Here is a 20,931-nt window from a genome sequence, read left to right as displayed (position 1 = left end):
GTACTTCAATAACCTGAGAAATGTTAAATTTTATGAATTGTTGTATGGAACAAAATATATATAGGAGTATTTCACTGGATTGCTGTTTTTAGTTAGTAAACGTCCACAATGCATAGTATGAATGATGCGTACTATATATATATATATGACTTGGATTGATGTAAATTTGTATGAATATAAAATGCAGCATGGCTACCTGTCATGGAGGAGTGATTTGCAGCCATGCAAGGCCTAATTTACTCTCATATGTATTTTTATTTCCTGTTAGTAGAAGCTATTATATATAGCTTCAATTGTGTGGCGGTGGAGCTCTTCCATACTTACCTTATAAGGCTGGGATTTGCATATATCACTGTGTATTTGTGATATATTTACTGGTTATACATTGTACTTGTTGTTATAGTGTTAAATATTTTACTGGTTCTATATTAGGAGATAATTTATTGGCTACTGAAGTTTGGCTACTACAAGCGAAGTTTAGTTGGCAACTTCAGTGAACTGTTGGTGATTGAGAGAGCAAGAGGAATGAATTTACAGGAAATTCATTCATTCTAGATGTCACGGTACGATTTGGAAGGAACATTTGAGGCAATGTAAACAATGCACAGTAGCACTATCTTTTGTAGGGGACTATATATATCGTCTCAATTTAAATTGGAAATTCTAAAAGAACTGACTAGCTAAAAGCACAATTAATTATTTGGTATGAATTGGTTAGTGGAGATTCATGTGGTTATTAGACTAAAGTAATAATAAATTGGGGAAATCAAACCCATAGGCATTGCACACGGCTAATGACTAAGATATGAGCCCCAAATGTTGAAAGCATACGTGACTTTATCACGAGCAGCAATCTCTATACACGATGGGAATAAATAAAAAAAAAGTATAAGAGCCATGGATTGTAGGCAAGTGATTGCGCGGTAAGCACCCTGCAATACGTGGGAAATCTAAAATTTTGGGCACCTTTTCCAAGGAGTGAAGTCAGAAAGTGGTTGAGTTTGGTATACTTCTGGTTAACATCCTGAGTTAAGTTGCTTTATGTAAATCATGGTTACGTTCCTGGGTTTCATTGAGATATATAAGCTGCCCTCTAATGCCCATTACCAAATGGGAAGCTGAGGCATATTGAGAAGTTTGGCTATGCGAGTTTCTGTCCTCTGGGAAACTCAACAAGCTACATAGCAGCAGTAACCGACCCCAGCTATTCAGTTGTTCAAAGCCTTCCCACTGCGAATTGCCCTGTGTGAGTCCTCCTTACCTTTTACTCTTTACATGCAAACTGTTCATTCAGTTGTTTCTATAAACTGACTACCTCTACTTCTTAAGCTTTGAAAGTTAAAAAAAAAATAAAGAACAGAGGTTGTATTTGTGCCTGAATATGATGGGGTTCAATAACCTGAGAAATCTGTTGTCAATGGTGCGATAATAGAATAGTTTTTACACTGGCATTTGTTATTTCCCTCAGCTACAAGTAACTTTACATATGTATCAGGAATTGCCAAATATGCTGGGTGGGTCAAAGGATATAGATTTATGAGTATTATAACTTGTTCCAGTAGGTTCTAATATGTATTTGTAAAAGACTAAGTTTGTATTATCTAGAAATGTGCAAATATTCGATGGTGTGACACCCCTTCTAAGTCTGGTCCCTATCACCATCAATATCTCAAGAATAGGGGTGCTTTTGAAATACGAGGCATTTGAAGGCAAGTTGCTGAGAATAGATTGCAATGGCATAAAATACATGTGTGTGATGATATTTTAAGAGAAAAGGTCACTGGGATTTTCTGTTTTTCACAGTGTAAGTGTTTATAACAAACATATGTAGTGTGTATAGCTTCTTATAATAGTTTTATGTATATGCTCATCTATAGTGTCCATATCTGTTATATATATAGCATAACTTTAGTCCTGGCAGATGGTTGTATTAATACCAGATATGGGATTCAGGGAATTTATGGAAATATACAATCTGGCCTTTCATTTTAGATATGGATGAAAAGCTGATATTAACAAAGACTATTATATGATGTAGCTAAAATGAGAGGAACAAGGAATGCATGTAATGGACGTGGTGGCAATCGCACATCAGTACATGGTAGAGGCCAAGGGGCACAAACTCGAGCACGCATTCTAAGGGACGAGTCTGTTTCATTTTCAGAGGCATCCACTCAAGGCCCAAGTGTCGCACCAGAGGAGGACACAAATCCTGTGAATGAGGCTGAAGTTGCTAACACGCTAGTTGAAGGTATATAAGCCCCATTAATACACAAGTTTCAGAATTGTACCAACTGTGTATTAAATATGGTTGGTACATTGTCCATTTGCAAGTGGTAATAAGGTGATAAATAACAAATTCTGCTTTCATTGTGCAAGCTCCTCCCACTCGGAAGCGTGGAAGAGGACCAGCAAGGTGTTCCCAATTTGATCGCATTCGGAAGTTTGGGAAAGTGGCGGTGGAGATTAAGGATGGGCAAAGAGGAGTATCATGTGAAAATGCAACGAATTTTTCAACACGCGTGACATGGATTGTGAAGTTGTATGCCGACATGCGTCATGCAAGCTGGACTCGTGTTGATAAACTGAACAAGGAAGAGCTAACAGATCGTGTCAGGGTAAAACCATTGGCATATGATTACAGCAAATACTGACATAATTTTTTAATTTGGCATTTTTCAGTGACACTAACTAGTTGATACATCTAGGCTGATTTTGAATTGGATTGGTCTAAAAGCAACCATCGAGAGACAGTGGCAATGGCACTTGCTCAGAAATATAATGATTTTCACTACCTATTACACTGCAAATACCAAGAGTATGAAACACATGAGGCAGCCCTTTCTGGAGGGACAAAGATGGTGGACAAAGCTGTGTGGGAAGCTTTATGTGAGAGATGGGGGAGTGAGGAATTTCAGGTAAGATAACTGTACTCTCAGTCTTTACACTTTATTTGAATCGTTTCTAATAATTCTTGTACCTGGACGTTGGGATTAATTACATTGTGTCAATGATAGAACCTATCAAGGCGGAACAAAAGTAATAGGAAAAATCAAAGGATAAATCACACGGGTGGCAGGAAGTCATTTGTTAGGCTAATGGAGGAAAAGGTGAAGTTATACATTTAATTAACAAAGTCATATAGTGTTTTTCTTCCTGTTTCCATTATGAATATTTTACTTATTAAACTGATGTTAAAATCATGAAGCGGGAACAAGCTCCAAATCATGTTGCTTTCTATCGGGAGGTGCATTGGTCTACAAAGAAGGGTAGATTTATTACTGAAGCTGCTGAGCACAACTACGTGAGTTATAATGGCTATATATAATAATGATATAGTTTGACAGTTTTATAGAAATTTGTCAGGACAGTAATTGGTTAGTTCTCAAACATGGATTTCTGATTTGTGTCTAATGTAGAATATGATGCTTGAGCGGATGAATGAGATGGAACCAGAAGATAACAATGATGAGAATGCCAATGCAGTGTTTAAGGAGGTGTTGGGTTCCCGATCGGGCTATGCTAGAGGTTTAGGACACTTAGTTATACCTGAACCATCTCAATCCTTGCTATCCAATAGGGAGTTTGAACGTCTTAGGGAGGAGAATGAGAAGAACAAGGCAGAGAATGAGAAGAACAAGGCTGAGGCAGAGTTGTTCAAGAAGAAATTTGAGACATTTATGAATGATTTGGAAAAGATGAATGCTTGTTTTTTAGAGTGTGACAGGCTTAATGAACGTGTTACAGAATTAGAGTCCCAAAGGGAGTCTCAACGGGAGACTCCAGGAGATGCGTAGGCATCCTCCCCTTCACAACACTTTTGTTGAATTTTTTGATGGTATTTTGAACCTTTGCTGGAGTAGCATAGAAAATGCATGAAGCATCCTTTTGTTGAGCATCCTTTTGAATGATATTTTATGAGTTGGTGGTTTTGGAGTGGTAATGAAGATGTATGGACATTTTTGTGTACCAGTAGTGATGGATACATACTTTTGTTTATTTTCCCTAAAGAGAAGTGTCAAAGATGCCAGCCCATGGCCTTTAGAGCAGGGAACAGGTATGTGTTATTTATATTTCATTGCATGCTGGTTATTACTTAATGCATTAGGCGGCCAATAAATGTGGTAAGCACTGGTGTGTTACCTGCATGGTCTGTGCTGACATTGTAAATGTTATTAATACATCCAGATTACTATATCTTCCTGGTTCACTTGTAGTTAGGAATACTATTGCAGTAGTTGGAAATTGATAGTAGAGATAATTTTCAGCAATCATAGAATGATGGGGAATGTCACTGCTGTATGTAAAGAGACTTGCTTGACTATGTAACTATGTGGTGTCAGGTTAAGACATATAAGGAATATGTGTTTCAAACAAAGAATATTGTAGTTAATCTTCTAACATTGATAGTCTAGGTGAAGTCATGTAAACAATAAGTGAATTTTTGTATAAGAGGATACAAGAATATTGCTGTTGGGTTGGTACACATCTAGATAACCTATGTAACTCACCAAATTCTGAAGGATGAATATGCAATACTCAATCTGTTTATATCTTCAGTGCTAGATAAGATGCAAAGACAAAAAATAGGCTACTTTCACACTAATCTAGGCAAGACTGTAAGAGCAGTCTAAGAGCAGTGTAATATTGGGATATAATATAAGTTGGGATGTCCCCAGGTAATAGGAATTACTTTTATTGTTGATAATGTGATATTATATTATATACGTGTATTCTGAAAAATTGCATTTGACCAATGGATTTAGAATTACATCTGTTTTTACAAGCTTCTATGTGACATTTGCAGATCTACTATGTTCAAACACAAGATGGCAAGGGTGAGTTATGAAGCTCCATGCATGCAGCAAAAGAAGAATGCTCCAGCAAAGATTGGGAATGAAGCACATGGTCCTTGTATGCATTATATGGTTTGCACAAGTGTGGTTGGATAAACAACATGCAGTTTCTTTTGTGTATCTATGGCTTTAACCGATATTCAGATATTTTGTAAAAAAATTAATGCTGGTGACATGCTAAATCCCAATAGACCATATGCTTTTCTTATATATTCAATATATAAGAAGGTTTCTTATCCCAATAGACCATGGAACTTGGTTTTGGGCATTCACGTTCAGGTATTTTATTGTCTGGGCAAGTTACCGATCGACTAGCATTAATGCAAACTGGTTATTGAATATATAAGGGTGGCTGAATCTCAGGCCCGACGACATAGTGATTTCAAACTGAGTACCTCTGAAATATACATGTATTATTTTGAATTGATGTCTAGCTGATTTCTCAACAATGTAAGAAATCACTACAGATGAATTCTAAATACATAAATTCGATCAACATTAATCTTACAACAAATAAGAATGTTGCAAAATTAAATAAATAAATAGGTAATAATAATAATAATAATAATAATAATACCTTTACCCCTATTATTTATCGACTCCAGAAAACGATAAATAGAAATGGTAGGATCCCTAATTTGGGACAATATACAAATGCCAGTGTAGCATTTGTTTGGGACAAATGGATTCTTTAGGTATTAACCAAAAGCTGTGAAGCTCAATTTATGTCCAAATTGAGTTATTCTGGCAAACCAATACTATGCCGGAAATAGTCACTTTCATTACTATTTATCAGCTTTTCTTACCAGTACATATATAGGTATATCATATTTCCGAGGAATTATTTTGTCCCAAATGATCATCTTGTGTGACGAATAACACGGGAAATTGCTATTTCCGGTAACTTTATAATGCGGGAATTACTATTCCGAGAAGATAAAATTACCAGAATAACTTATCTGAGATGGCCTACATGTCGTAGGAAACTTCTATTTCCGGCTGGTTACACTCCTTGGAAATACTAGTTTCCAATATACTAAAACATCAGAATATAATATTTCTGGTGTTAAATTGCTGGGAGAAAGTCATCTTTTCTGACGATTCGGTGATGCCAGAAATAGTCATAATTTCGGACATTGCAAAGTCTCGCAAGAAGTAATAGCATCTTGGGCCAGTTATTTCTGGTGACCGTGCTAGGACATGAATATGCCAGAAATACATTATTCTGGCAGGAAATGGGAGTAATTGGGACCAAATTGTTCTCGGGAAAAAGTGATTTCTGTTGTAGTGGATCCTTTTATAGTCTTTCCATAGATAGATATCAGTTGTAACAGTGATATATATATGAATACAATCACAGCTTCTATCTCAACTCGTGAGATAGTATTTACTGACAAATAAGTAGCACATAAGTTATCACACCACAAAGTTGGTGGGTCAGATAAAGAAATGGTTAATTCTCTTAACAGGGACTGAATCCAAAAGATTTCACAGGTGGTGTTAGCTACAGCCTTGTACTCAGCTTCTGTTGAAGAGCGGGTGATGGTGGGCTGCTTCTTAGATCCCCAGGAAATTAAGTATGAGCCAAAATATACACAAAACCCACCCGTGGATTTACGATCATCGGGACACCCTGCCTAGTCAGCATCTGAGAAGGCAGTAAGTTTGAAGGAGGAAGATGATGAAAAATAGAGACCAAAATGTTGTGTAAGGCGAAGGTAGCGTAAAATACGCTTGACGGCTTGCCAACGGGAGACACAAGGGCAGTGCATAAATTGGCACACTTTATTGACTGCAAATGACAGGTCAGGCCGAGTAAAAGAAAGATACTGGAGACTGCCTACTACACTCCTATAAAGCTTAGGATTTTCAAAGGAAGGTCCATCAAGTGCTGAAATTTTAACATTGGCACACATAGGAGTAGACACGGGCTTAGAGTTGTGCATGTTAGTCTTTTGTAACAAATTAGAAATGTAGCGGCTTTGAGACATGAATAGACCAGAGGATACGCGAGAAATTCCAACACCCAAAAAATAATGTAAAATACCAAGATCTTTGACAGGGAAGTCATTACGAAGAGAATTAATAAAGTCATGAATCAAGGAAATGGCAGATGCAGTCACAATAATATCATCAACATAAATTAAAATATAAATGGAATCAGAACCGTGGGAGAGAATAAACAAGGATGAATCTAAAACTGAAGCATGAAAACCTAAGGAAAGAAATTTAGAACTCAGTTTAGAGAACCAAGCCCGTGGGGCTTGTTTCAAACCATAAATTGATTTGCGTAGCTTACATACGTGGTGCGGGAAGTCAGGATTTATGAACCCAGCAGGTTGATGCATATAGACATCCTCCTCCAAGTCACCGTGTAAGAAAGCATTCTGTATATCAAGCTGATGAAGAGGCCAGTTTCGGGTCACAGCGATGGACAGAAGGAGCCTTATCGTGACAGGTTTAACAACGGGGCTAAAAGTCTCTGAGTAATCAAGACCAGGCTGCTGATGAAATCCCTTAGCTACAAGACGAGCTTTCCGTCGCTCTAGGGTGCCATCAGCCTTTCTTTTGGTCTTGAGAACCCATTTAGAACCGAGAATATTGAGGTGAGGAGAGGGCGGTACCAACTCCCAAGTTTGGGTCTGAAGAAGTGCGTGAAACTCTATGGCCATTGCATCACGCCATTCAGAGTATTTGGCTGCTTCGATATAACAGGTGGGTTCTTCTGGAATGGATGAAGATTCGGAAATAGTGAAAGAGGCAGATTTGGGTTTTGGCCAAGGGATGGTACCGTCGGAACGAACAAGAGGACGATGTGTGTTGGTCTTGGATTGAGTGATGATGCCGTGAGGAGTGGGGAAAGAAGTAGGTAAGGGTTCAGATGGGTAGGCAGTGGGTTGCTGATTGGTGGGGTTAGAAGAGGAGATTGCAGAAGAAGAAGAAGTAGAGGAGCTGTCCGCTAGAGAAGAAGATTGGGAAGTAGAGAAAGGTGCAGATGTAGTGGGTTGTGGAGAGGTGGGGTTAGAAGATGAGATCGCAGAAGAGGAAGAAGTAGGGGAGCTGTCCGCTGGAGAAGAAGATTGGATGGATCGGGTAGGAGAGGAAGTTTGATGGGTTGGGTTATGTGGAAGATTGATGGGCTATAAGGGAATGGGAGTGGGCCGAATAGGTGTAGATAAAGTAGGCTGGGTAGATGAACTCTGTGAGGAATTAAAAGGGCCGTAGGTGAGTGGAGTGGGCTTAGAGGTATGTGGCTAAGTGGAGAGGCCAGAGTTAGAGGAGGATGATTGAGAAGCAAATGGGAATTTTGTTTCATCAAATCTAACGTCCCGAGAGATATATACACGACCAGAGGGAACATGTAGACAGTTGTAGGATTTGTGATCAGGTGTATATCCAACAAAGACACATAGGTGGGAACGTAGATCCATTTTATGCTTATTGTAAGGCCTTAAATTAGGCCAGCAAGCTTACCCGAAAACCCTTAAGAATGAATAATCTGGTATTTGTTTGAACAAAGCCTGAAATGGAGAGATATTGTTTAAGAGAGGGGTAGGCATTCGGTTAATGAGAAATGTGGCTGTTTGGAATGCCTCAGCCCAGTACACAGAGGGCATGGAAGAATGAGCGAGAAGTGAAAGTCCCTTCTCGACAATATGTCGATGACGTCGCTCGACACTCCCATTTTGAGGATAAGAATAGGGACAGGAAATTCTATGGAATACCAAATTGTTTAAGAATCGTGTTTAGGGGACGGAACTCTCCCCCCCAGTCAGACTGAATGGATATAACGTTGGAAGAAAAAGTAGACTCAGAGCCTTTCTTCAAGGTAGCCAATTGGAACTGGGTTTGCATAATGTGTGCTGAAGATTGAGCCGAAAATATTCGGAAATAGACTCAGAGCCTTTCTTCAAGGTAGCCAATTGGAACTGGGTTTGCATAATGTGTGCTGAAGATTGAGCCGAAAATAGAGAAGAAAGAGTATTCCAAACTTCACTCGAAGTTTTGCACTCAAGAACCTGAGCAAGAACAGTGTCGGTCAAAGAAGAGTTTATAGCCGAAAGAACAAGTTGATCCTGAAGAACCCATTCAGTGTAAGCTAAGTTGGGTTGCCCATCCATAGTGGGTGGAGGGGAGGGAATCGTGCCATCAATGTAGCCAAAGAGGCGATGGCCTTTAAGAAAGGGTAGAATCTGAGCTCTCTAAAGAAGAAAATTGTCAATATTGAGCTTGACGATAACAAAATTTGAAGTATGGTTTGGGATGGTGGTGGGAGTGGTATTTTTATTGGGAGCCATTGCAGGTTAGGAATATTGGATGTGAGTCCTATTCTAGGCTCGTGATACCATAATGAATTAAAGAAGAAGCACAGAATGTGCTCGACAGAATGTCAAGGAGAATATGAACCTTTCAGAAATGTATTTCGTATATATTGTTCTTCCACAATACAATGATGCTCATATAAGCGAGCTATTTATAGCCAACAGTACATACGTAAATCATAACAACCAATTACAAGATTAAATCTCCACTGTACACCTCATCATCTTTCTGTTATGCAAGTAATTCCAGAATATTCCATGAGTGGGAATTTGTTATTTCTGTCCAGAGGGTGCTTGATGTGTTAGCATGGTGTGGTTATAGCCTTGTTGTAATTCTGAAGAATGTGATGCTTCAATAACCCCAAATAGACAATCCCCATACAAAACCTTATAAAAAATTGGACCTCACTCAAAAAAAGTGTTAAATAAAACTATTAATTATTAGTGAGATCCACTTTTTTACGAATAGCTTATATGTATTTTGTCTATTTAAAACTTGTACCTAGCATTACTCGCTATCTTCACTAACTCATATTTGTTCTTATATATACTTTTTTATTTTGTCAAAACTTAAGAAACCATTTGAATATCGAAAAATGGAGTCTTTTTCTTTATATTTAAATGAACTTTTATTTTGTTGACAATTAATGTCAGTTTTTTGGTGTGTTTGGAAATGCATACCAGTTTAGCCTGGCATTATGTATGTTTTGAATGACAAAAGCCTTTTTAAACAGGTAAAAGTGCGAGGTTCAGTGCAAAATAACGGTTGGGTCCTCGAAAATATTAAGGGGTTTCAGAATAGGAAAATGCGGTGGATGCTGCACGAGGATTTTTACCATTACCATTTTATTTTATTTATATATATATATATTGAGTAAAGCTAAAGCTAGCGTGCCACTTGTAGCTTAACACTTCCGCTAGTATAAAAGTAATTTTTTTTTTTATCTAATTTTTATATTCACATTTTTTTATCATTTTTAAATTTTTTAAAAATAATAAAAAATATACCAGTATATTAAAAATCACTTATTTAATCATTAAGTAAATAAATAAAATTTCACTAAGCCATCAAATTGAGAGGTAAGGATTGGGCGGCATAGTGGCTTTTTTCATATATATTTAATGATTAAATATATATATATTTTTAATGATCTTGTGAATTATTTTAAAAATATTTAAGAGAATTAAAAAAATAGATAAAAACAAAGTAAATAGCATTGTCGGTGAGTTCTCTCGTGGTAGGTGTACCACTACTCTTATATATATATATATATAATTTATCTATATAATGTCTATCTCGAAACAGTACATTAAAAGATACCGATACCGAAATATTTTTTTCTAATACTTCAATACGATTAGTCACTAAACCATAATTCAAAATTTTGCTTGAGAGTTCCCACACATAAGTGCAAAATGCACTTTTTTATTTTGTATCTTTTTTTCAAGCATTTTTAATCGCTTTAAATATTTAAAAAAATCACAAATTCATTAAAAACACTTCTTTAACCATTAATTAAAAAAAATTAAATTGGTATAAACTCTCAGGAAAAATTATTGGTAGCATAAACATTTTTCATATTTTATATCATTTTCCTATAAATTAGGGGATTTTCAATGTTTTTTTTATATGGCTCGTTGGATGACGGTATAGGATAGATCATGAATGAGTTCCCCGGTCTAAATTAGTTTTCAAACACTTTATTGTCAGGAAGATTTGTAATTTTATAACTCCAATTAATCAAATTTAACTCCAATTAAATTGATTAATTTGTACTAATATTATTTTGTTAATATTTTTGTGTCAATAATATATTCATACATCCAATAATAAGATTTAATTAGTTGAGATGTGATACTCCATATTTACGTATATTTTTATTGAATGATTATTTAAAATTATTACAATTAGTGGTTCTTTTATTTTAAATTAAATGTATTTCTTGTTGTATTGTTTTATGATTTTTTTAAGTTGTGAGATTTAAATAATATGTTTTCTTGACTTGTCCTGCAATATGCATGCGACGACTCATTGACTATATATATATATATATATAAATATTCATGTATTAATTATATATAGTCCCATGCATATGTATGATGGTGCAATCATAATGGCCCATTTGGGAAATTTCTCTTGAGTGATGCTAAACTGCTGTCCAACAATGACCGATATGCCGCCTAGCACACCTAGCACAAATTTAATTTTTTATTTTATTTTTATATTTCTTTTCATATTTTTATAACATATTTAAATATTTTTTAAAAAATAAAAAAATATATTAAAAGTTACTTTCTTAATCATTAAGTAAAAAAAAATAAAAAAAATTAAATACATGAGCAATCAAAATGAGGGACAAACTCAGGCGGCATACTAGCATTTTGCATTGCTCTTAATATTGTTTCAACACACTATTGAATTTAAAGTAGAAAAAACTTCCACACTGACCCAATGATGATCAATTAGTAATTCGATGGACATGGATACTTTTCTCACCCAACCCTACAATTAAATAGAAACTGGAAAAAAAAGATAATAGAGAAAGAAACGAAAGGTCTAGAACAGGTGGTAGTTATGTATGCTTCCTTTCGCTTTTTCTTTGAATTGCTTTTAGCATTTTCCTCCTTAACAATTTTATTCTTTTTTTTTTTATATATATAACTCGTTGAATGGATCTAAATCAGTTTTCAAATTTAACTTGAATTAAATTGATTAAGTCGTACTAATATTATTTTGTTAATATTTTTGTGTCAAGGTAACATAGTCTTTACTCTTTACTTTTTAGTTCTGATCACTTGTTGACGAGCTTTTGTTCCAAGCTAGTAAGTTGAAAAGACTTTCTGCACTGACCCTGTCAAAGATTTCAATGGATGTGGAGACTTTTCTGATTTCTCACCCAACCCTACGTTTTGGAAAAGGTCAAGAACAGGTGGTAGTGATGCTTCCGTTTGCTTTTTCTTGAATTGCTTTCAGCCTTTTCCTCAACATTTTTTTATTCTTGTCTAAGCAAGCAAGCATTTCGTCTGATAAAAAGCAAAGTAAGATATATTAAGAGGGGTAGGGTCCCCTACAATCACTCCATCACTACTAACATAGTATTTAAGCCAAAGTTTTGTTGCCTGATTGGCATAACATCAAGTTAGAGGTGGCTTAATGCAAATTGATGCCTAAGGCGAAATTTAAATTAATTATTCATAATTATAATACAATAAAATATAAATTATTATATAGAATATTTTTAAAATTTTTTAAAAATTATTATATAGGTCCCATGCATATGTATGATGGTGCAATCATAATGGTCCATTTGGGGAGTTTCTCTTGAGTGATGCTAGGTTGTCGTCCAGCAATGATTGGCGTGCCGCTTAGCACAAATTTAATTTTTAATTTTTTTAATATTTCTTTTTATATTTTTTAACATATTTAAATATTTTTAAAAATAAAAAATACAGCAATACATTAAAAGTTACTTTCTTAATCATTGATTAAAAAGAATTAAATACATGAGTAATCAAAATGAGGGACAAATTCAGGCGGCATATTAGCATTTTTCATTGCTCCTAATATCGTTTCAACACACTTCTGAATTTAAAGTGGAAAAGACTTTCACACTGACTCGATGATGATCAATTACTAATTCGATGAACATGGAGCTTTTTCTCATCCAACCCTACAATTAAATAGAAACCGGAAAAAAAGATGATAGAGAAAGAAAAGAAAGGTCCAGAATAGGTGGTGGTGATCATATATGCTTTCTTTCGCTTTTCTTTTGAACCGCTTTTAGCATTTTCCTCCTTAACAATTTTATTCTTTTTTTTATATAGCTCATTGGATGGATCTAAATCAATTTTCAAAATTAACTCCAATTAAATTGATTAAGTCATACTAATATTATTTTGTTAATATTTTTGTGTCAAGGTAACGTAGTCTTTACTCTTTACTTTTTAGTTCTGATCACTTGTTAATGAGCTTTTATTCCAAGCTAGCAAGTTGAAAAGACTTTCTGCACTGACCCGTCAAAGACTTCGATGGATGTGGAGACTTTTCTGATTTCTCACCCAACCCTATGTTTTGGAAAATGTCAAGAACAAGTGGTAGTGATGCTTCCTTTTGCTTTTTCTTGAACTACTTTTAGCCTTTTCCTCAACATTTTTTTATTCTTGCCTAAGCAAGCAAGCATTTCGTCTGATAAAAAGCAAAGTTGTACTAATGTTATTTTGTTAATATTTTTGTGTTAATAATATATTCATACATCCAATAATAAGATTTAATTAGTTGTGAAGATTTGGCAAGAAATAGGGCGCGATTGGAAAAACAATTGCTCCATATATTATTTGGTCTAAAGCTAGGGAATCAAAATTTTCACGTCTTAGATAGTGAGTTAAGATGAAATGAGTCGATATAAAAGTTAAAAATTGATTAAAATAATATTAGAATATAATTTTTTAATATTATTATTGTTTTGGAATTTGAAAATAATAAAAAGAATAAAATTAAAAAATTAAAAAAAATAAAAGAAATAAAAAAATTATATTATATGATGTGTAAGGATGATGAATAGCAAAACTTTCCAAATTTATCCATACAATTAAATAGAAACTGGGGAAATAAGAGAGAGAGAAACGAAACTAAAGGTCAAGAACCGGTGGTAGCACTCCAAAAGAAAACTAAGAAAGGGCTTTTGGGATCAAAAGAATAATTGAAAATTCCCATCCTAGAAATAATTCAATCATCCTGGAAATTTCCATAGAATGGATCATCCTGCATAGAAATCAATGACTCGTTGACTATAAATATATATATATATATATATATATATGTATGTATGTATGTATATTCATGAATTAATTATATGTAGGTCTCATGCATATGTATGATGGTGCAATCATAATGGCCCATTTGGAGAATTTCTCGAGTAATGCTAGGCTGCTGTCCAGTAATGACCGGCGTGCCGCCTAGTACAAATTTATTTATTTTTATTTATTTTCATATTTTCTAACATATTTAAATATTTAAAAAAAAAATACATCAATACATTAAAAGTTACTTTCTTAATTATCAAGTAAAAAAATTAAATACATGAGCAATCAAAATAAGGGACAAACTCGGGTGGCATACCAACATTTTCCATTGCTCTTAATATCGTTTCAACACACTATTGAATTTAAAGTAGAAAAGACTTCCACACCAACTTGATGATGATCAATTACTAATTCAATAGACATGGAGACTTTTCTCATCCAACCCTACAATTAAATAGAAACTGGAAAAAAAGATGATAGAGAAAGAAAAGAAAGGTCTAGAGCAGGTGGTAGTGTTATATGCTCCCTTTCGCTTTTCCTTTGAACTGCTTTTAGCATTTTCCTCCTTAACAATTTTATTCTTTTATATATATATATATAGCTCATTGAATGGATCTAAATCAGTTTTCAAATTTAACTTGAATTAAATTGATTAAGTCGTACTAATATTATTTTGTTAATATGTCAAGGTAACATAGTCTTTACTCTTTACTTTTTGGTTCTGATTACTTGTTGACAAACTTTTGTTCCAAGCTAGCAAATTGAAAAAACTTTCCGCACTGACCCTATCAAAGACATCGATGGATGTGGAGATGATTTCTTACCCAACCCTACATTTTGGAAAAGGTCAAGAACAAGTAGTAGTGATGCTTCCTTTTGTTTTTTCTTGAACTGCTTTCAGCCTTTTCCTCAACATTTTTTTTTTCTTGTCTAAACAAGCAAACATTTCGTCTAATAAAAAGCAAAGTAAGATATATTAAGAGGGGTAGGGTCCCCTACAATCACTCCATCACTACTAACATAGTACTTAAGCCAAAGTTTTGTGGCCTGATTGCCATAACCTCAAGCCAGAGGCGGCTTAATACAAATTGAGGCCTAAGACGAAATTTAAATAGGCCTCAATTTGTATTAATTATTCATAATTATAATACAATAAAATATAATTTATTATATAGAATATTTTTAAAATTTTTAATAAAATGAGATTTTATTCAAAATCTTTAAATAAAGTTTGTTTGAATTTATATTTAATACAACAGCTTAAAATGAGGCCTCAATATAAATTTTGTACCTCAATTTAGCAAGATTTTAAAAAATTATTTAAAATATAAATAATTCATTGTATTAAATATTAAATTTAGTATTATGTTGCCTTGCACATATTGAAAAATATGCAAGTTATTTAAAATTTTATTTAATGAAATGGTTTTTATTTTTATTTTAAAAAAAAAAAAAAACCTTATTTTTAATTTTAGGGGCCTTACTTGGAGTGAAGCATTAGGCAAGAGCCTAAATGGCCTTACCATTGAGCCAGCATCTGAGTGTATATATGCTCCCATTAAAATCCTACAAATCCTACGTAGAGCTAAGTAGAGGCCACTGGTTTTTTAAGTCATACAGCAAAATAAGCATAAATGGAGATAAAATGGCTGGGCTTACTAACAGAAATCTAGTCTTACAGAGAAATACAATAAACTAAGTAAAAGACATTAGTCATCCAAGCCCATAAAAGCCCATGAACCCAAACCTCTAAATCCTTATTACCCCAAACCAAAGCCCATAATGACTTCGGCCCACGCTTGTAGAGGTGTTGAAGGGTGACAAACCCTCTCCCTTGAAAGCAACTTGCCCCACAAGGCGTGGTTATCTTTTAATCCTTTCTGTTGTAGCTGAGACAATCTAATGCTTTCAAGCTCCTTCATAGCATCCTTATTTGCAGAGCCCATTTTGTTAGTGCTTCTTGGCAATATTCTTTTAAACTGCATTATTAGAGATGTAGCCACAGAGACCTGAGAGAAATCAAAAGCCAATCCTCTAGCAAAAGCATCCACGCGGTTAGCATCAGGCATGTCAATTACATGATTTTTGGCCTCAATGATAGTTTGCACGTGCTTCCCCTTAGCCGATGCTCTCCAACAAACGATAACACTTTGATATCGTCACCATCACAATTAGCATTAACAATATACTTGGTGCCATGAAAAATACTTATGACACCATTAGGCAAATCAGCTTCCATTGCCAACTCTACGGGAATTACAGAAGCCTCTTTTTCAGATAGCTTTAGTACAGAGGTACTCCCCTAGTGAGTCAACCCAAGCCTGCCCAAGGCTTCAGTGGTTGACCTTCGTTGCCCAAGACCACACAGATGCAGCAGTGAGATACATCGACAACCCCAGCAGCACCTTTCCCATGAAATCATTTCCTGAAGTATCCCTCCACAAACAGCAACAGGCCCCACAACTTTCAGTTTTGTCAAATCTTTTCAGTTTTCCTGAAGTATACAAAATGCTTTTTTTTAAAGAACACATAACGCCAATTCAAATGGTTTCCGACAAGTCCACCATAAACATAGCCTACACCATCCCCAGTTGGTATATACACGTAAAATGTTGCAAACCATGCTATTTTCTGAGCAGCAGGGGCATTGTCATTTATAAATGGGGCAGCAAGACTTATGAAAGAAGCCTTTCCAACACTAACCAGTATGCAACAGATTGCAATGGACCAAAAGTCAAATGAACTACTACACCCAGCAGCAGCAACTATCCAAACATATAACCCAACTTCAATAAGCCTAAAAGGATTGTGGCTCCTTGCCAAGGATACAAATATTGAGGAAGCTACAAGAAGTCCAACCATAAGGGCAGAAGATAGAACACCATCTTGGAAATTGTTCAAGTTAAAATCCCCCTCCCATCTGTAAAATTCTAGCTCCCTTCCTTCTAGGAGCTTCTTAGAAGCCTGCCTTGCTATCACCTGACCTCCTGCTATATATGAAAAATATATATTGCAGAAATGGCAAAGGAACAACAGGACACTATTCTATGTAAGTTCGTTCAAATGCTTGGCATGAGAAACTCCCGGATTGTTACTGCTAGGTTCAGGAATCACAAACCCCTGTTCTCTAAGCCACTCTAGATCTTTTGCAAGACCTTCTAATTGTTCCAATCCAGTTTTTTCTGAAATAGGCGTAGGCAACGTCACTGGATTCATTGACAATGTGCTCCTCAGTGTCGAAGACGAGCTAGCTATCAACTAAATACTTGAAGTATCCATCCAAGCTAGGTCCCATGTCGCTACTACCCTCATCATTTGATGCCAAATTACCCTCCCTTTCTTTACTATTTTCATTAGATGAATCTTGGACATCATCGACGGTGGCGTCATTGCAAAGCTTGACATAGGCTATGAGAAGCCTCATTCTCAGCTGAGTAATACAGCGTTGCAGAACTGGATGAGATGGTGGACATCGGTGACGGTGATGGTGGATATCCAGCTGCCGCTGCAACGATATCAGGCGGATGTAACATATGATACATTAAGAAAACTAGTTTAATAAGAATTATGGCATTTCTTAACACCTGAGGTGAAGTAAAGTAATGGAAGTAACATTCCTAAATCTATGGGGAAGGGGTGCTACAAAATTAACTTGTAAAAGCAAGAGCCATGGATGAGTTAAGATTTTGGCTTACATTGAGCAGAGATTCTCTGCCAGCCGAAATGTAGATCTACATGCAACAGAAAAATAATATTAGTCAAATATTCTATAATTAAAACCCAAAAAATAAAATAAACATGTTCCAAGAAATATAAAATATTTGCTAATTAATTTTTTTCAGGTCATAGGTTTAGTAGCTTGCTTTCCTAGAACAGGATGGAAGAGTGAATAACCAATCAATGAGGGAGACAGAGCAAGAAATAATGGAAAAATAAAAATTGAGGGGAAAGATTAAGACCCAAAATATTGCTTTTCTAACCTTTTTGTCCTCAAGTTTGTTGTATCCCCAAATAAATCCAGTCGTTCTTGAAGTGAATCAGATGCCAAACCCTCCCTTGTACATTTAATATGCTAAAAAACTTCATAAAGCAACTTCTGATGTCTAGACCTGTTTGTAAAACCTCATTGTTAAAATCAGTTAACCTCACAATGCACATTACCCATTGTGAAGGCATCTGAAAAGATCAGTTATAATTAAGGATTTAGATTTAATAAGTGAACCAAAATATAGAATAAAAAAACAACTGATAGTACCTTTGTTATGGAAATTTCTTCCTAACTTAAAAACGCCTGCTCATTGGAGAAATGAGGCTCATCGGAGAAATGAGGCAGCAGCTGATGCAGAAAAAAATAAAAATAAAAACTCATGTTAGTCAACATAGTAAACAAAGTTATCATTCGACACCTGCTGTTTTGTAGCTCCTTTGACACCATTACTATGATTCAACCATCCATCATTTATGTTCTTGAAAGCTTCATCACGGGAACACAGAAAAGATGCAAAGAAGTGCTGCCAAATAATAATTGGATTAAGACATTGCGACTAATACTGAAATGACAAAGACATTCAAAAACAATTCAGGCCACATATTAATAGACGTCATCTCTTTAAAGCCAAAGCGAAGAAATGAAAGTCCATATCTAGCATTACCTTTTTGCAGCCTCCAGTGTAGCATCACACACAAGCTGGTCACTATATAGATAGATATCAGTGGAAAGCAAGAGAAAGGCAACTTAGCATCACATACAAGGTTACCATACATATAAATCTAGCATCACACACAAGGTTACCATAGATACACACACACACACACACACACACACACACACATACCCCAAAATCAGAAATCATTACATTTAATAGCCAAAGACTCCTAAAAGGTATCACAGCTCGTCCACCGCCATTCCTGAAACAATCCAAAACTGGAAATAGCTAAACTCTCAGCCAATAACTTCCTAAAACCACCGTGCCACAGATCCAATCCACAAATTTACATGGATCCAAGTCAATTCTCCAAACTTAGCACAGCACAGAAAAATACAGAAAATGTTTTCCAAGATCATTTTACACTAAGTAAATACAGCTACGATGCAAATGCTTTTATACCCGGAGGGAAAACTACTAAACCCAAAAAACTCAATGACACAATATATCTCTTTATACCATTAGTTTTAACAATCTTGTGTTCCTCTTCTTGGTTTTCTCATCCCATAGTTTTAGCATGATGTATGCATAGATGATAAAGTTCCAAACTAGATCATTTTTGTTTTACTTTAATATGTATGGTATTTGTCTACATTAATTGTCTTATTCTTAGGTATTGGTGCACATGTGAATGAGCTGTCATGCTTATAAATACATATGTAAATATTATCTATGGGTTGTCATGCTCACAAATACATAGAGAAGCATGTGAATGGGCTGTCATGCTTGTATATGGTTTTCTGAACTAAGTCTGTTATATAACTCCTTATAATTTCTTGATGTTGGATATGTTATTGTTGCATATTGTTCAGAAATCTTTTTCTCGATATAGCTGCATAAATGTGCCTGTAACATGCTTTTTTTAACCACTGGTACAGCTCTCCCTGTGTGGAAAATTTTCTTTTGGGGGTGGTTATGGATCTCTACTAAGGTGTGCATTCATCGGCTTTCTATCTGTATTAACTCTTGAATTCAGTTGCAATTACTTTACATGGTTTTATGATTCATATATCCATATATCAAAAGCTCTATCATCTACTGTTTGGCAACTTACTAGTATTACAAATAAAACAGACAGCAACAAGTGAAGATCCTAGGATTTGTGCACTTTTGCCAATACTGATATCTCCTTAGTTGTTAAGAATGAAGGATTGCCATAATTGGTTCCTCTCCTGCTGAATTAATGGTCATGATAGACAAGAATCCACCTTTGAACCCCTAGGGTTTGACTCAATGGTAAAAGCCCTGGGTTTGGGATTCTTGCTTGTTATCGTGGCGAAAGAAAACTTATGAGCACCATTATTTTATTTTCAGTGGGACTACCAACTCATTGTGATGCTCTGTTTGTCTTCTCTTTCTTTTCTTTTTATGGCCTAATTGCTTTATATATATATATACATATTTATATAAATTCAACTAATTGATTCATGGTATTATATTTAATATAGTGTCTAGACCTTGAATTGATACTCACCATGAAACTTTAGCTTTAGTGTGGCCTCAAAAGTGATAGTTAGATGTCCTTTTTTTAGTTACTTATCATTTAAAAGGCTTGGTTGTTATGGTTATCCTGGACAATTTTTTTTTTCATGTCTCAGTTCTAATTGTACCTTGAACATTGGGTGTTGTGTGATGTAGAAATACTGGAGCTTTAAACACTAAATCACCCAATTGAACAAAATAGGGAGGCAGTCTTCACATTAGTCTCATAGAAAGCATATTTTTCATCATTTTTACTCTTAAATGATGTCACTGGCTTTATCTTTTATCATATTTTAACAATTTTAACAATCTAGTGTTCCTTTTTTGTTAGTTGTAGTTGCTAGTGTCAGAAACTTACATGCTGCCAGACTTTTTTAGTACACACCACGTTAGAAACGTTTTGTTATTCAAGAAGTTCATCTTAGTTGATTTGATTTTCATAGCTTTCTTTTGTACCATAAGTTGTATAAATTTATGTTCTCATGCAGGGGATAATTGAAATCTAGTACAACATGTCAAAGAGCATAATTGCAACTTATAGCAGACAGAGTTAGGCCTTGTATTTAGCTGTTCGATTAACAGAACTTTGGAGCAGTTTTAGGAAACTTGATTTTGGCTTTCTTTGCACAAGATGGATATGTTGATCAAGAATAATGACTATAAAGTATGCATGTTGCCTTTGTCTTTACTCCAAGTGTTTCTTCTTCAATGACTCCATGTAACGTGCAAGACAAGTTTTCCTAGTTGTGAAAACAAAATTGT

The 20,931-nt window shown here is 35.1% G+C and overlaps 1 protein-coding gene and 1 pseudogene across 1 annotated transcript; one reads left to right on the top strand and one right to left on the bottom strand.

The window, feature by feature from the left end:
* The first annotated feature begins 2,542 nt into the window (after positions 1 to 2,542).
* Positions 2,543 to 4,100, top strand: LOC122276208. Its single transcript, XM_043085777.1, has 2 exons — positions 2,543 to 3,304; positions 3,420 to 4,100. The coding sequence occupies exons 1-2, from the start codon at positions 3,203 to 3,205 to the stop codon at positions 3,795 to 3,797; spliced, it is 480 nt and encodes a 159-aa protein (XP_042941711.1). The 5' UTR covers positions 2,543 to 3,202; the 3' UTR covers positions 3,798 to 4,100.
* Positions 4,101 to 15,607: 11,507 nt separating this feature from the next.
* On the bottom strand, positions 15,608 to 18,645 carry LOC122276204 (annotated as a pseudogene).
* Between the last annotated feature and the right edge of the window lie 2,286 nt (positions 18,646 to 20,931).

This window comes from Carya illinoinensis, chromosome 9, assembly GCF_018687715.1.
Source record: "Carya illinoinensis cultivar Pawnee chromosome 9, C.illinoinensisPawnee_v1, whole genome shotgun sequence".
Taxonomy (NCBI): domain Eukaryota; kingdom Viridiplantae; phylum Streptophyta; class Magnoliopsida; order Fagales; family Juglandaceae; genus Carya; species Carya illinoinensis.
This window is presented reverse-complemented; position numbering and strand designations above follow the sequence as displayed.